Source organism: Anticarsia gemmatalis, chromosome 17 (assembly GCF_050436995.1).
Source record: "Anticarsia gemmatalis isolate Benzon Research Colony breed Stoneville strain chromosome 17, ilAntGemm2 primary, whole genome shotgun sequence".
Taxonomy (NCBI): Eukaryota; Metazoa; Arthropoda; class Insecta; order Lepidoptera; family Erebidae; genus Anticarsia; species Anticarsia gemmatalis.
The window spans coordinates 802,831-820,844 of NC_134761.1; the positions used below are offsets into that span (position 1 = coordinate 802,831).

At 37.1% G+C, this 18,014-nt stretch overlaps 1 protein-coding gene across 1 annotated transcript; it reads right to left on the minus strand.

Annotated features, from left to right (window-relative positions):
• Nucleotides 1-359: 359 nt before the first annotated feature.
• Nucleotides 360-17,254, minus strand: LOC142979797 (nose resistant to fluoxetine protein 6-like). The gene is made up of 13 exons (XM_076124973.1): nt 17,132-17,254; nt 14,175-14,311; nt 7,044-7,199; nt 6,500-6,659; nt 5,853-5,970; nt 5,434-5,521; nt 4,799-4,965; nt 4,225-4,410; nt 3,606-3,785; nt 3,045-3,198; nt 2,217-2,400; nt 1,742-1,884; nt 360-1,427 (listed from the first exon to the last, which is right to left on the minus strand). Exons 1-13 carry the CDS (start codon nt 17,193-17,195, stop codon nt 1,233-1,235), a joined length of 1,932 nt encoding a protein of 643 aa, XP_075981088.1. The 5' UTR covers nt 17,196-17,254; the 3' UTR covers nt 360-1,232.
• Nucleotides 17,255-18,014: the final 760 nt, after the last annotated feature.

Here is an 18,014-nt window from a genome sequence, read left to right on the forward strand (position 1 = left end):
TGTATAATTAGGTCATCTGCCTTATTATATGTAGTAGCATTCTTTCTCATTTTAATTTCATTGATTCGAATATTAAATGGTTTGTAACGAACGAACTTTATGCTACAGTTGATTACGTTCAGGCTGTGGAAGTTTATAAAGATAAAATAATAATAAAAAATTACCCATAAATGTCCCACTGCTGGGCAAGAGCGACCTTCTGGTATGAGGCAGGAATGCGGATTGGGATTTTTTTTATAAAGTTCATAGTTAATAATTCGGTCATTAATTATAATACAAATAGGTATTATATCACAAGAATAAGGACTTCTACGTCAACGTTGAAGGATGATGATAGGTGTAAAATAATTGTATTTAAGTAAATGTTAAAACCTTTATTTTCTTGTATTTTCGTTATAATTTCAGACTTTCTAATACTTCCCAAAAATGAATCAGTTTCTACCCTGTATATAATAATTTTACAATTTATACATAGACGAGTATTATACATACTTATAGATCTATCTTATTGTTATGTTTAACGAAATACAAGATATTCTAATATAAGTACATAATATTGTTATAAAAATGCTTTATAAAAGCAAATAGCTTTAAAAACTTAATTCTACACATATAATTATTATTTACAAATATTATCAACATCATATAATCACACATCATTTTAATATCATATCAATTTAGCACGCGCTAAATAACTCTATACATCGCGATCTCTGAGCAGTGTGTCTATTCTCTCTTTGCTATATTCACACACACAAAGTTGTTTGGCGCGTGCCACACCAACTTCAATCTTTGCTCTACTACTGACTATTGCACACTCTTCCAATATCCAATCTCTTACGACATATTTGTAGTTCTTTTATACCAATTAACTTTACATTAATAGCAAATCATCTCCCGCAGTTTCATTGATTAATTTGCCCTAACTCTAAACTAGGTATATCTCATTTGTACTTACATACATAATTATATAGCTAATGTCTTTTTGACATAATACAGTAATACGCATCTTTTAAACAGTGAACCATCTTTCCAAATACATTTAATGGTTCCGGAGATTACCTACCATCTACGAAAAAACGACAAATACTCGTAATAGTAATATAGACTTTCCAATTCGGGCAACGGAATGCTCTTTTTCTCCCTTCTACCTACTTTTTAAACATAACCTCACATACACATAAAAACACACACACAAAAACAATTTTCCATATTAAAACCTCACTCATCTCTCACGCTTCCGTCCTTCTTCTAAGTTGAGCGACCAGATCGAACGCCTTCCTCGGCTGCTGGTCAGGGGTCGAAGGTCTATAGGGCTCTCCCTCCGTTACCGCCTTCCACAACTGGATGAGGGGCAGTTCCACCAGCAGGCAGAGAGGAGCTGCGGCCATGTAGCTTAGCGTCGACGATGTTATGAGAAGAGAAATCTGGAAAAATTCAAGTTCAGATATTTGCTAGTTAAATATCCGCCGCTTGACATGGATCCCTTTTTTGAGAAGAAGGTTAGGCCTTAGTTTATCAGACCTTTTAAATGGTTAAAATAAAGAAATTCTTACGTAAGTTTTCCTTACGTTTTCCTAAGCCGTTAAAACATGTGATTAATCATTTGAAATGTAGTTCTCAATATATGAAAATTAAAAGTATAAGTTAAAAAAAAGTCATCTTATTTATGTAACAACATTCTCGTCTCCAAAATTACTCGTGTTGTCAACACCAGTAGGTACCTATTTTGGTAACTTACCATTGAAAGTATGGAGGCATGTCCTAGCTGCGTGTTGCCGGCGAGTGTGAGTCGTAGCACGATGAAGTGTATGAGGAACACGCAGTACGACAGACGGCCCAGGATGTGGAACCCGCGCCACTCTAACGTGTCACGGACCAGCGCTGTAAGCAAAGAATAGGTTGTTTTTTAACAGTTATTTGTCACTACATCAGTGTCATTATTAAGTAACCTGGCGGCATGCGCCGTGGGTCTCTTTGTCTTCCTTTATTTTTTTCTTCAAATATACTTGTTAGAAGATTTTCTTTTTATAGTATCAAAGAGTCATTACACCACCTTTCGAATCGTCTTACTATTTTTCAGTTGAGAAACCAAAACACCAAAATAAAATGGTACTATAGTCACATACATGATGGCTGATTAAGCACCAACAGGTGTGAAGCTTTCCTTTACTTCTAATACATAAAAGTAGTATTTTCAAAGTCAAAATACTTACACCAGCATCTGCTGAAGCACCCCAGCATGAATATACAGAAGAACACGGCGACTAGTGGTCTGTCTATCGCGGCGTAGAGGGCGGAGGCCCACTGCGGGAGGCCGGAGTCTGAGAGGAACACCGTCCCAGCGAGTACCACTGCACCACCCAGGAATAATGCCGCGTGGAACAGCAGGTTAAACCACTGAAAGAAGACATTATTTAATTGACAGATATAAATTAAACTAGCTGACGCGCGCAACTTCGCTTGCGTCACCTAAGAGAATGTTTAAAATTTCCCCCGTTTTTGTAACATTTTTCGGTGATACTCCGCTCCTAATGACCGTAGCGTGATGTTATATAGCCTATAGCCTTCCTCGATAAATGGGCTATCTAACACCGCAAGAATTTTTCAAATCGGACCAGTAGTTCCTGAGATTAGCGCGTTCAAACAAACAAACAAACTCTTCAGCTTTATAATATTAGTAAGATAAATAAATATCATTGAAAAACTAACACACGGTTATTTGATTCCAAACTAGGCAGAGATTGTACTATGAAAACCAAATAACTAAAACCATACTTATATACCTCTACATACATACTTGTATAGATAAATTGACAATTATAAGGCTTTCTCATCAGAGTGTAGAAAGACGGCGTGCAAAAAAGCAATCTACCTTTATTACCCACTTAAACATTAATGCTTTTTATATTGCAATTTGTTCACTTTTGATGGAAAAGCAGCATATGAAAAGGAGTCCTTTATGTTTTTCATCTGTCATAATAAATTTTAGTTCCTTAAAAATCAAAATCTTTACTTGATTTAAACGATATCGTCCCACATACCTTACTATCCTTAAGCTTCATAGTGCCTTCCATGGAGTTATGATGCAGCACGAACGCAGTGGCAATACCTCCGATATAGCCAGGCAGGTTCATCCAGAAAGGCAGGTAGACTAGAGTGAGGATCTTGGAGCCGGCGAACATTGTGCGAAGAACTCTGCCAATAACAGTTTCAAATCACAAGATAGCATAAAAGTATTTATACTGCAGAAATACAACCAGAAGCAGTTTGATTCTTGAAACAATTACGCTTTATGGGTAATGTTAGAAAGTGCCCGATAAACGGCAATAAAATGTATCATACAATTGTTTGATAAAAAAAATCTGTGGATAAATGATTTCGACTCAGAGTATGACGAAATTTTTGGCGTCCGATTTGATTAAAATATGATGAACGATTATTTTGCATTTCAATATGGCGTAATACCTACATCTGTTTTATTACACGTCCTAAACGCAAGAGGATTCGAGGCACCGAAAGTTTTATATACACACGATACAAGATCAAATACTGAGCAATTGAAATTCAACATCATCAAGAAATATTAAAGTCCATTAACTTACTCAGGAGTCTGTGCCGTAACAATCGGAGTGAGTTGATTGAAGTAGACAACAAGTCCTGACGCTACACCAGACGCGACCACGGCGAGCATGAGTACTGGTATGGTGGCGGTGCGGTAACGCATCAGAACAAGCAGGAGGAACACGCCTATGATGTGCAGCTGCATGTCGGCTGCCAGGTACCTGGTGGAAGAATTAAATGTATATAGGTATATTGGGGGAACGGACATATAATAGAAGGGAAATTTCCAATGAAGAAAAGTCTAGAGCCTTGTTTCAAAGTGCGTTCCATGTCCCGTCAAAGATCAGTTCAACGAAAGAAGTTGAGTTCCTATATGAACCTGATTAATGATGATGCAAAAAGTTACATTCTGGGCTTAGTTTCTTTGGGTAGCGAGACGAAAAGAGTTGAACATTTTTCTGATAAAAAAATTTCCTAATTTCTGCACATATTTTATCACTTCGTTAAGCCCAAGGCTTTATGTATTGTTACCATGTTAGCCCTTCACGTTTGAGGAATTTACTTAAGACATAAGATGGTGTGCCTCAAACTACGTCATTACCATAAAACTATTTTGAAGGCAGACCATCTCAATTCCACCATAATTAAGTGGGTACTTACCAAGTATGTCCCATACAGAACTTCCCGGTAGGCAGATGGTTGTGCACATAGAGTACATGATACCACCATCGCTCTGAACACTCAGCCGCTTCTCTCTCCACCAGCCACGACCACTGAGGGCCGGAGCCCAGCAGCGGGAACCACGCCATCGTGAACCACAGCGCGAATACTGCTACTGGAGTTAACCTGTCAGGAAAAAACAATTCTTAGCTCTGTCAGGCTCTAGAGTCCAAATGAACCAGAAAATGTATATGAAAGTAGCCTTTCGGCGATTATTGGGTATGTCAAAGCATTCTGAGTTCTGACTTAACTATTCCCCGTAGTTTGTAGTTAGTAGTTAATGGTAACCTTGATTTGAAATTTTTATATCCCGTTTTATCTGCAAACAATACCTGTTTTATGTACTACATATTGATCAATATTTAAGAGATTTGGAGCGTTAACCCAGAACCGTGTAATAATAAAGATATTTTTAGGTAGAAACCCCAAAAGAGAAACGACCCATATAGAGACCCTTTTGAAAATGTAGACACCTTCATAAAATCAATGTTTAATAATAAAATACTTTACATACCTGATCCACCTATTAACTATAGACATGCAGCACTTGAACAGCGTGATGGGCTTGGTGGGAGACGAGATGAGCGTGGCGTAAGCCGTGAGGAAGCCTGACATCGCGAAGAACGCCTGCAGCCACAGCGGGGAGTTCAGCACCGCTTGCCAGCCGAAGTGGTCGTACATCTACACATAGAAAATACTTAGATAATATTCATAGCTGAGAAGGTAAATAATGCTCCAGTTTTTAAAGAATAACATGAAGCTTTAAATAAATATTCATTGGACAATTCACACACGGTGATTTGATGCCAAAGTAAGCAGAGCTTGTACTATGGTAACCAAATAACTGATAAACATTGTTAGTTATATACTTCAAAATTTCAAACATACTTATATAAATACATTTATTACCAGGCTCAGGACAAATTCTCGTGCTCATCACACATATATTTTTCCCGGGTGGGATTTGTACCCGCCACGCGGCGCTATAGTTATTGCGGCCCGGTGACCACTTTAACCATTGCGCTAAATGTGCTTTCGAGTATATTATGTTTATTGGATTTGCCGTTGATGAAAATTAAATCTATGAACAAAATACGTAATTTAAAGCGAAGGTGGAATGACAATTATGAAAGTTGTAACCGTACATACCTTTTCAACAAACTGTGGGTTGTCAATGTATGAGTAGATGTAGATCAACATTACGTGAGAGAATATAACGCACTGCATTCCTAGGAACCTGGAAACAGATAAAAAAGAATTAGTCAAAAAACAGTTTTATAGCTGTAGGAACCTACAAAAACTAATAAATACCTAATGCCTTAAGTATTCGATAATTCCTCTCACATACATATACTCAAAGTGAAAATCTACGAAAGAGTCAATGAAACAAAATCCAGATACCATGATGTGGCCAACCGCACTTAGCCAGCGTGGTGGACTCAGTGCCTAGTCCCCGTTGTTCGGGAGGAGAAGCCAGGGAACCCAGTAGTGGGACAATCTCGAGTTAAGTGTTCCACTCTTACCCTTTGAGTACGGAACCCTAAAAAGTGAGCAGTGTTGCCACTTACCTAATACCTTCGATACAAGCGACATCCTTCATGCGGTCATCAGACCTCGGCTTGCGGCGGTTGTACGTGAGGATGTCCCAGTTGCGCTTCAGCGAGAACGCCAGCAAATAACGGTTACCTAATAACAAATTGTACAGGTCGTACTCTGATATTACCGAAACTTAAATAATACAGGAAATAGTCATCAAATTATATGATGTCACGGTTGTGTTTTCCGTTTGGTATAATAGGCCGAACCTTGTCACCTGTTGTCGTTTCTCTGCTCCAAAAGTACGAAGCCTCTTTCCTCTTTGTTCCAATTTGTTTGCAAATATACTTCTATACCATACGTTTTGATTATTTCCACATATTTTACACTGGGAGCAAAAAGGAAATAAACATATTAAAATTTCAATTTAACAAACCCTTTCAGATTTTAATCCAAAATGGAGTAAACCTACGTCAGGTTTTTTGTTAAGAAAAAGCTTTGAATAGTTACTAAGTTCCTTACCATAATGGTAAGGAACTTAGTAACTATTCAAAGCTTTAGTATTATGTCATTTTAGATTTAGAATACCCTACTCATACTACCTTCACAAATGTTGACTATTAAATTAAAATAAACGGATTTGCCATAACAACATAAAAATCCCTCTAATAGTACTTACACTCCGCCTTAGCACACCGATCACCGAGCACATGCACCCCAGTCGCGAGGCAGGCGAGTGCGACAAGCACGGTGCACAGCACGGCCAGCGCACGCGCAGGTCCTGTGCTCGAGGGCGGAGAGTCCACTGACATGCACCATGATACTGACAGGACTTCGGCCTGGAGCAAAGGAAAACAAATGTTGAATGGATCATTTTAATAAGCTGTTGGTTAAAATTAAGTCTTGAAAAAGCTCAGTGAGCACAAATGTTAAATAAAACGTTTGTCACTATGTACATACAGTGCCAAAAGATAGCGTTTGCAGTGCGCGAAAAAAAATGTGTAATCCACTAAATGTTTTAAGTTTTGACGATTTCATGCCTGTTAAATTCGCAGGAGCAAATCGTTACGATATAGGTAGTAGTCTGTTTTGCGGGAACATTTCAACAAAAATGTTAAACAATCCTAGGAATTAAATCTGTAACATCATGATACGCAGTCAAATGATCAGAGACTGAGACCGAAATGGAGGTGGCTAGTGGGCTAATCTTTAATAAATCTTACCTCGAGGCCATACTTAGCGACGCCAGCGCTGACGCAGCTCTGAGCAGCATCGTCCCAGGTGTCAGTGGTCTGATTGATCTTGCCGCAGCGAGAGACACACACGCCGCGGTGGACCTGAGTGCGGTTGTAGTGCTTCAATGTTTGTTGGGAGTAACCCTGGAAATTTTGAAATAGACGTTAAACTAAATATCATTTTAAACAGGCTTCTTTAATTTAAGCTTACATTAACTCAAAATTTTGACCTGACAAAGTTCTTAAGCCGCACTTACTAGCATGGCAACTCAAAGCTTAAAATCTCCTCTATCTTGGGAGCAGATCCTCACTCAACAATTGAAACGCACCTACTTCATAATCAGTACTTCTTTTCGAATATGCCCCGGGCTATTCTAAACTACCATGATTAATTTAAGAGTTTAGTTAGGTATATGGATAGAATAGGAAAAAGTCCAGCTACACTCGATTTGAATTTATGGAATGAGATTCTTACTACCCAGGTAGTAACAATATTATCTCGCAAGATTGCATGTATCTGAAGCTACAGTATTGAACTAGGAGAAACATAAATGTTTGTTTGTCGTATGGTTAGTGGTCAACCTAGTGTCAAAGTTGTTCAAGCCGCCCGAAGGCCTTTGACGTGGCTTAACGACTGTTATCTTATTGACAACAACCGGGACCGACTTTTAACGTGCCCTCCGAAGCACGGAGACGCCCAGTTCAAATACCAATATGCGGTCACCCATCTATGGAATGACCGCGCCAATGGTTGCTTAACCCACAGATCGTTTACCGACCGGTGAGCGCAACTGCCTATGGGCGCCTCAAACATAAATAATGGCACAACAAAGGTCTTCACTCAAATTGAGAGTACAAGTCCCAGTGCGGGCTGCGGTTCGTTGTGGGTTTGTTAGTCAGTAATAAATGAAGTTTAGTCGTTTATGGTTAACCACATTGAGGTTTACAACTTATGTGCGCACGTAAGTTAGCGCTAACATTGATTTTAATAAATTGTGTTACTCTTTACTGAGAAAACATGCCTAGTGAAATATTATTTTGAAAATCAATGGATTTGTCTATAGAGGGAGAATAATTGCTTCTGTCAAAGCTTTTGCGGTCACCGGTCCGTTAGAAATGCTTCAAGTCTCTGTTTCTAATGATACGATATCAGTTTATTTTCTTTGTTTTTCGTTATTTTCTAATCGCTATGTTTAAATAAACATTTATATCCAAAAAACCCTAGAGCAGCTTCTGAACAGTAAATTAACACATCGTGACCAGTCCATTATTATTTAGAACAGAATATATTATATGATAATAGAAGTCAATACAAGCGCAAAAGACCTACCTTAACAATTACGTCACACACTCAAAATCTGCATATTTTTTGTGACACGTTCACACAAACATAGCTCATCTATTAGTCAATAGATAGAGATAATCTATTCCATACATTAAAACGTCTTTACATTATTATAATTGTGTGTGTGTGACCTTGGCTTACAAAACAAACAAGAGTGTTTTGAACTCGCACTCTCTTGCCAATGCGACCGGTTAGCAAGGACGACTTTACGAAACTTAGATAATGCTCAATTGATAACTGTAAATGCTGACTAGCTTTTTTGCATTAATATGTAGTTTAGTCTGTGGTTTGGCGATTGCGGATCACGAAGTCTAGGGTTCGATTTTTGGGTCGGCCTAAGGGTTATTGCAATTGCGTCATATATTTTGACACGAGGTTCTTAGCAGTGATTCTTGTTATTATCATCGTTGAAGCCTTTTTCCGCCCACTTTTCGTAGGTCATCCCATTTTGAGCCACTGTTTGCCGACTTGCTAACTAGTCAATTGACAATCTTACGAAGTTGCTGATTGCTGATTTGGCCAACTCATTAAAAACTAGTAAAACCAGACTTTTACTTCTAAGCCTCCGCTTCCTAGGACGCACTTGTCCAGTGAAACCCTCGGTTTCTGAGGTACATTTTGTGGAAGTTTATCTAATCAATAGCGTTTAAAGTCATATAAAAAAATGCTATTGAATAGATAAACTACCGCTAAATGTACTCAAACTGCGGGCATAAGCCGCCGTGAACAAACCTTCCAGGAAGAAACCTCACCCCACAGTGGAAAAAATAAGGAGTATATTTTTTGACTTAGGAGTCTACTCACATGCTAAGAATCTCACACATGAGTGAGTTAACTACGGACCTTTATTTTCAATGGAAGTTTCACTCGGTGAATGTGTGAGTTTACTACTCATACATTTTAGAGGTGGTTGAATCACCTGATTAATAATAATTAACTTGAACATAACGTTTTATTTTTTATTATCATCAAATATCATTGCGACATATAAAAACATAATTTAACATAATAACAATAAAATAAATTGCACAGTCGGCTGCAAATTTGCTAATTATTTAAGTTTAATTTAATCAAGTACTTAATAAAAATATTGTTAAAAATAAAAGTCTCATTATTATTTATTTACTTAGTAGATAACATGGAACAGAAAGTTATCGAATATGCAATCCGGGAGTTAATCGATTCTGAAATTTCGATAGGACACTGCATTGAAAAACTGAAAAGATAAAATCGTCCTTTTAATTTTAACAATAATTTGATGAAGTACTTGATTAAATTAAACTTAAATAATTAGCAAATTTGCAGCCGACTGTGCAATTTATTTTATTGTTATTATGTTAAATTATGTTTTTATATGTCGCAATGATATTTGATGATAATAAGAAATAAAACGTTATGTTCAAGTTAATTATTATTAATCAGGTGATTCAACCACCTCTAAAATGTATGAGTAGTAAACTCACACATTCACCGAGTGAAACTTCCATTGAAAATAAAGGTCCGTAGTTAACTCACTCATGTGTGAGATTCTTAGCATGTGAGTAGACTCCTAAGTCTATTTTTTTTCTTGCTGTAACGACGGTGGTTTAAGTCGATATTAAACAATCTTTACCATCAAATAATCAGTAACGTTGCCAAGTGCTAACAATTAGAGGAAGCTCGTTAGTAAAAGATGACTGTGTGTGATATAATGTATAATTGTATCACTGTTATGGGCGACCATTGTCCTGGTAACATACACAATGAGAATTACGTGTTGTATAGAGTTACGTGCGCTATTCCGGACGCGTTTCCTTCAATTAAAGCTAGCTACTTACTTATGTGTTGTTACAATGGTGGTAGTAGAAAAATTGGAAAAAACATTTAGCTAATAAAAAGAGTGGGAAGGAGTTTCTTGCCAGTTCCTCTTATTGGCCCTACCTTCCGAACTAGCGGTAAATTTACTCTCTGTATCATTGACTATCATAAGTGTCAGCACTTGACCTAAATGAATTAATGATTTAGATTTAAAAAACAGTAGTCAAGAGTTTACTTGCCAGTTCCTCTCGTTGGCTCTACCTTTGGAAATGGCGGTATATACCCCCTTTCCGAGCTAGTGGTAGATTCAGTAATTGTAACGACTATCATAAGTGTCAATATTTGGCTTGAATGAATAAATGATTTGATTTTGAAACGTAAGGTTATATTGTTGTAATAATCACCTCAACTTTCTATTGGCTACACCTACTTTGTTTTATCTCTAGACCACTCTAAGGTAGACGACATGCGACAGTCCGACAAGAATGCCTCATTTTTTCTAGTGCCTAATGCATTAAGTCAGCCTATATTCTTTTGTAAATGAAGTTGATAGATTAAGTCTATACTAGGTATAATACATATTATAAAGCTGAAGAGTTTGTTTGTTTGAATGCGCTAATCTCACAAACTATTGGCGCGAATTGAAGAATTATTTTACGGTTGGATAGCTTATTTATTGAGGATGGCTATAGGCTATATAACATCACGCTACGACCAAAAGGAACAGAGCATCAGTAGAAAATATTTCAAAAAACGTTTTTTTTTACTTTTTCTCTCTTTTGTGACGCAAGCGAAGCAGCGCGAGTCAGCTAGTAAATAATATAATAAGTTACCCGAACGAGCGTTCAAGAGATTCCCCGGTTGAAAAAAAATCTTCGCCCTTATTATCACAAATGTGTGTAAATACCTACATAATACTATGTAACATTCAATTGAAATGTAAATACACAAGTAAACAATTTGCTGATAATACGTGGGCGCCTTCACAATAAGTTACAAGTATTAGCTAAGACATTGCGACAGTGTTTATGTATTCTATGTGCGAGTGTTTTCGAGACCAGCAAGTATTATCCCTTTATGTAATGTTACATTCTTCCTTATTTAATAATATACAGGGTGTGGCGTAAATAATGGATAATCCTTTACCAGCAGATGGGCGACTTCCCGACTGATCTAAAAATTGAAATTTACCTCTGGCACAAGTATCATAGTTTTTGAGATTTTGGCCATTTTGTGTGTGTTTTTTAAGAAAGCGATTTACGCTCTTAGTTTTTGATGCTGTGATCACAAATTAAGGCTTTTTTTTAATCCGTTATTTGCAAATAAATCCTGAATAGATGTGCTATTGAATCTACAATCTTGTTTTGCTATTACTACTTGTTTTTTATTTAAATTATGCATTCAAAGTTAAATTTTATAATCTTTCACAACTTTCGTGCAACTTTGAGCACTTGTGTGCAGTGTTGAAAAGAAAGCAAAAAGAAATACAAAACATAAATAATATTCAAATAATAAAGATAATTAGAAATTTGCCGGTCGACTAATTTTATTTTTGCACGCTAAGCGCGTTCTAGATTCGATAGCACATCTATTCAGGATTTATTTGAAAAAAACGGATTTAAAAAAAGCCTTAATTTGTGATCACAGCATCAAAAACTAAGAGCGTAAATCGCTTTCTTAAAAAACACACAAAATGGCCAAAATCTCAAAAACTATGATACTTGTGCCAGAGGTAAATTTCAATTTTTAGATCAGTCGGGAAGTCGTCCATCTGCTGGTAAAGGATTATCCATTATTTACGCCACACCCTGTATATAAGAGTTTTAGATGTCTGGGGTATTAGGTAAATGGTAGGTACAAATTGGCCCTAATTAATAAATCGATTAAATTATTTAAATACTGGGGGAGTCACGTATGATTGATAGTTACTAGGTCAAATTTCATGTAATTTATATAAATTCATATCAAGGTAGTGTCAAAGTAAAATTGGAATTCGAAATTATGTAAAAAAAATGAATTAAAAATATTTAATCACAGTGCTTCTCTTTTTTCTTTTTAAACTTTATATTTTTTTAACCACTGATTCTATGCTATTATAATGTTTTGCTATTATCATAAGAGAGGCCCCTTGCCCACGGCCCAGCAGTGGGACAGTCATGGAAATAAAAATATATAGTTTACGTATTTTACTAATTAAACTCCCATCTATTCGAGATAAATTTTGTAACATCGACCTAGAAAGGCAAAGGAAAATGGACGGCGTAGTTTTCCTTCACTTTTCTACATAGAGGTAAACAATATAATAAGTACTAATATAATGTACAGGACATCGTCCATTGCCGAGCAGTCCATAACATCCAGTTAAATAACATATTACAGTAATTAGTTTCTTGCAATCCTTGTATTAAAGTATCAAAGAATAAGACAAGGTCCCTTTACACCTTGTATTTGTTTTTTATTCTCATTGACATACTTTATTCTATGCTAATGTTGTGTTTTCCCTATAAAACAAATGTTTATGAAGCCTACTGTGTGATGTTTACTTATCTGTGCTTAATTAAGAATCAATATTTAGATCCTCGACCTTTTGTGGTGTTAGTTAATTACTAATTTATTATTTACCCTTAAGTGGAGTAGTGGACGATAGCTTCTGAAGGTATTTGAGAATGAATAAAGGGAAAATACTTCTCTTTTAATGAGAGTATCAATCATCATGACTTTTCAGGCAAGTTTGTGCAGGTTTCGTCTGAAATGAACCGCGGCCAGTGTACCAGAAACGTCATTGTTCAAAGTAAAAAAAACATAGAGTCGAATTGAGAACCTCCTCCTTTTATGAAGTCGGTTAAAAATGAGTGTTCACGTTTTTTCTCGTATTCTTATAAAACATCGAAATTACATCATGATAGGAAAGTGGAATAATTTAATTTTTCTTAGGGTTCAGAATTCAGAACTTGTTAAAGCTCAACCCTTTTTTCTAGAAATTACGATTACTTACTTCAATGTTAGAAAGAAGTATAAACTAAGTATAATTTAATTGTAATAAGTTTTCATGTGTAACGAATTGGCCATGGTCAGTAGCCGGCATTGTACTAATGTTGTCAATATTGCACCACGCATAGACTATTAAATGTGGCCACAGATTATTAAACTTAAGGCCAAGGCGGCACTTAACGTGCCTATTACTTTTTGTATTTGAACAAATATTATATTGTTTCTTAAATTACAACGTTTATACATAAAATATGACTTATGTGTGTATTAGAAATAATTATGACTTGTTCCAACGGTGAAGGAAAACATCGTGATGCAACCTTACATGCCTGAGAGTTCTTTAGAAAAGTTCTTGAAGGTAAGCAAAGTCCCCAACCCGCAGTTAGCCAGCGTGGTGAACTCAAGGCCTAACACCTCTATCATTACAGGAGGAGACCCTTGCCCAGCAGTGGGCCATTAGTGGGTTATATTATTGAACAAAACTAGAATGGTTTTGAGAGAATTGTGGTTGAAATTAACAAACGAATTTTGATAGTGATATTTAGATATGACTTTTTGATGTTACGTTAGCTTAATGTTAAATGCTAAATCTATTAACGATGGTAGTTGAAGGTCGTGGGTAAGCGAATGTTGGAGCTGTAGGCCTATACGGTCAGCTAAACTTAGTTACTATAGGTATAAAGATGGCAAACCTATTGCATGCGATGAGAATATAAGCCAGAATAAGGTAGCTATCAATTTTATTAATTAGTTGCTGCTTATTATAGGAGAGATATTAAAGGTACGGACATTTAAAAAAGAGTATCTATTATGGGCAAATATTTTAATTTCTTTGTAAGTATTTTTTTGGACACATAACTGGCACTATAGTAAACATTTTGTAAAAAAATGTTCGCCTGATAACCCAAGGTCTGACCCGAGTTTCGAACCCAAAACCGCACTTACAACATCTAACTTATTAAATAAAAGATTATCTTATATCTGACCTGCAGCAGTGTCATAACAGGCGAGGGTTGTGTGGCGTACAGCGCGGCGTCCACCATGCAGTACACGTCTCCAGGGCGCTGGCATTGTGACCACTCGTCCAACGCGTACAGGGGAGGTAGGGATGCGAATACTGTGTCTGAAAGATGAAGAGATTGTATAGATTAGAGTTAAATATTATAATAGGAGTATTAAATAGTACTTTGTTAAGTTAATAAGGAATGTAATCGAGAGATTCGGGTCAGAAAAACAATAAGTTTCCTTAAAAACTAATACGATTGAATTGAAAAATCATTCATTTTCAATATTTTCCACGCGTAGGCATGTTATGTTTAGTAAATATATGAATGTAATTGATAATTCGGTTTGATTAAATTGTACCGAGCAGAGAGATTCTACAGTCCCAGGAAAGTCATCATCATCATCATCTCAGCCGGGAATCGTCCACTGCTGGACAAAGGCCTCCCCCATCGAGCGCCAATAGGACCGGTCCTGGGCTGCCCTCATCCATCGGACTCCGGCAACCCTTACCAGGAAAATACAATACCGAAACTATTTTTTAAAGAAAATAACGCATGCGGAATGCACCGCGGGCGTAAGTTAATTATGACTAAAATTGTCAGGCAGGCTTAATTGTTTAAAATCTGTTTAGTAATAGGTTTTTTTATATTCTAAGCATGCGATATTTCATGAAAATAGAGTGATTCTTTGTCACTTTCTCGTGTAAAGTGGGTCGTGAGAGCGTAACCAAATTACTTACTTTTGTTCGAGGCGTTAGGAAGTTAGCAAGGATATAGAGTTTGACTCTACTTTTAGTTACGAACAAATAACTAACAGTTTACAAACATATTATTTGACATTTGTGAACATCAACTTTTGCGGAATTTGTATAACATTGAATATTTATAACATAGGGAGATTTTTATTGACAGGTAAAATGTTTTCACTGTTGAAAACATTCTTCTAACATTCACATTGTCTGACTCGAAAATGGAAGCTGAGACTTCGGAAACCGCTGTTACATGCACTACCGCTGTATTCATAGAGGCAATAGACATTGGTTATACTAAATTTCCTACCCTTTTTATAAATAAAACAGCGCGAAATAGACTTTAAAATTAGCAATTACAATATTATTGACAAATACTTATGGTCTTATGACAAATAGAGACGCCCATAGCCAGTTGTCCTCGCCGGTCAGTAAACGATCTGTGAGTTAAGCGACCCATCGCGCGGTCATTCCATAGATGAGTGGTCGCATAGTGCTATTTGAACTGAACGTCTCCGTGCTTCGGAGGGCACGTTAAAAGCAGGTCCCAGTTGTGGTCAATTAAGATAACAGTCGTTAACCCACGACAAAGGCCTTTGGGCGGCTCGAACAACTTTGACACTAGGTTGACCACTAACCATGCGACACTAAGAGAAAAGTGACAAATAAATCAAATTTCGGGATTAGACCCGGTAACTTTAAAACCACTAATATGACGTGGATTGTTAACCAATACGCTGGTGTTATTCCACCTGCCTACACGTATGTGTCAATAAGACTGGTTTTATTCGCAACGCGCCGTGTGAGAAACATGACGTTGCTACATCATTTGTTAATACTCATTATTGATATATTTACTAATCGAAATATTCGGATTTATGAAATAGATCTGATGGTATCATAATCTTAACCTTCGATGCGTTAGGAAAGAATTGGGATTTTACGAAATTGATGATCTATATATGCAGAAATCTTTACTCATTACTAGGCAAGGATCTCTCCACGGAATGAGGGAGAGGTTAGGCCTCGAGTCTACCACGCTGGCTAAGTGATAGTTTGGGGACGTTTCATGCATACCCTCAAGAATTCCATTCTTGCTTCAAGGACCACATTATTGGTAAATTTCTAATAAGTTCTATGCAATTGATTAAATCGTTAGCTGTTTGTCCTTTCTACACTAAAATGGCTTACCCAGCTACAACAACTCATCTTTTGGCTATAATTAACCTAATTCAGAACATTGTTTTCTTTATACGGGACCCGCGGCCTGACCCACGCCGAATAACTCATAAATTAACTTCTTTCTAATAAGAAAATATCACTGAATCGTTATAAAGGCTTATTATTAAATTATTTGGTACCCCACAGTCTCTAGTATATGCGACGTCGATGATAAGTCCAATACATAGAAAAACATAGTGTTAAGTGGATTTTCCTATGTTCATTTCTAATTAGTAATCTATAGTTTGGAAGGCTGCCCGGTATTTCATAATATGCCTGCGCCCTCCATTCTACGGGTCAAATGGTGTTCGAGAATACGCGAGTCTGATTTGGCACGCGACATAATTATAAAAAAACTTAATTTAAAATTTGTAAGAAGTTGAAATTATTTTGACAATCAATAAAATACGACCGTAAACAATAATGTAATTTCCTAGATTTTTATCAGCAAGTAAACTGCGTTTGCCTCTGTGGCGCGATAGGTAGTGTATCCGACTGCTGACCATGAGGTCTCGGGTTTGATTCCCAGTTCAGGCAAAGTAATTTATATTTGAATAATTCTCAATAGTAGCCATGGGTAACGTACCCGCGCGGTTAATGACGGTATTTTCGCCCCCTATTACATGGGACTAACATTGCTGATAGCGGGAAACTGTTTCATACACCTCTGACTGCACTGTTAGTCCATGTACATGACATGTTATATTTTTTTAGGCCTTAGCTTGCCTTTTTTATCTTGGTAAGGGTCGGGGCACATCGGTGGCAATCCCCATTCTACACATAAAAAATAAAATTGTAAATGGAACTTTTCAATTGACTTTATCGAGTATATTGTCTCCAGTCTCTGTCTACCCCTATGGAAAAAAGGCGTAATTTTATGTATGTATGGTACAAGTAACATACTTCATATTAAGTACACATCAGTAACTAACACAAAAAGCTTCTACCGGGAATGAAGCAGATACTCACCATTGATGTTAACAGTACTCCCTGCGGCGGTCACAACACACGCGGTTAGCACTAAGACCCACATGTTGTCTCACACACACTCGCACCAGCACTCTGCGGCACTCACAGACTCGCGCCCAGCCCTCCCCACCGAGCGGTGAAGCAACCATGTTCCACTCGTGAGCTTTTGAACCGACCTCTGAGGGTTAAGCTACGTTTACCGAGGTTTGTCCATGGATGGATGACCGTATTATACATTCCTGTGGGGTTTAAGCGAGGTTGTTCCATGGATGGGTGACCGTATTATACATTCCGGTGGGGTTTAAGCTACGTTTACCGAGATTGTTTCACAGATGGGTGACCGTATTATACATTCGGGTGGGGTTTAAGCGAGGTTGTTCCATGGATGGGTGACCGTATTATACATTCCGGTGGGGTTTAAGCTACGTTTACCGAGGTTGTTACGTGGATAGGTGACCGTATTATACATTCCGGTGGGGTTTAAGCAACGTTTACCGAGGTTGTTACGTGGATAGGTGACCGTATTATACATTCCGGCTGGGTTTTAGGTACGTTTACCGAGGTTGTTACGTGGATGGGTGACCGTATTATACATTCCGGGTTTCGAAAGGCACGTTAAATTGTGAGTCCCGGTTGACATTTCCGCCATTGTACGCAATTTAAAAACGTCTGTCTGACCATTTATTATCATTTAATTTTTAAACAGGTTATTGCTAGCTACCAGGCCGGGAATCGAACCAAGGACAAATAAAAGCATATTTATTTCATAGATTTTGTTGATGCTTTTGTTTACAATATTTCTTAATTATGAAAAACATAAGTCATCTTGCATAGAAACAGTAATTTTGTCCTTAACCAATAACAATAAAAGCTCTTTACAAAC

Bases quoted from the DNA above. Each gene is read 5' to 3' on its own strand.
- LOC142979797 (XM_076124973.1), bottom strand. From the start codon at position 17,195: ATGTGGGTCTTAGTGCTAACCGCGTGTGTTGTGACCGCCGCAGGGAGT. The intron at 5,971-6,499 runs GTAAGTACTATT...ATTTGTTATTAG, and splicing joins TCGGTGTGCTAAGGCGGAGT to GTAACCGTTATTTGCTGGCG. The intron at 4,411-4,798 runs GTATGTAAAGTA...TTTTCCTGACAG, and splicing joins ATAGTTAATAGGTGGATCAG to GTTAACTCCAGTAGCAGTAT.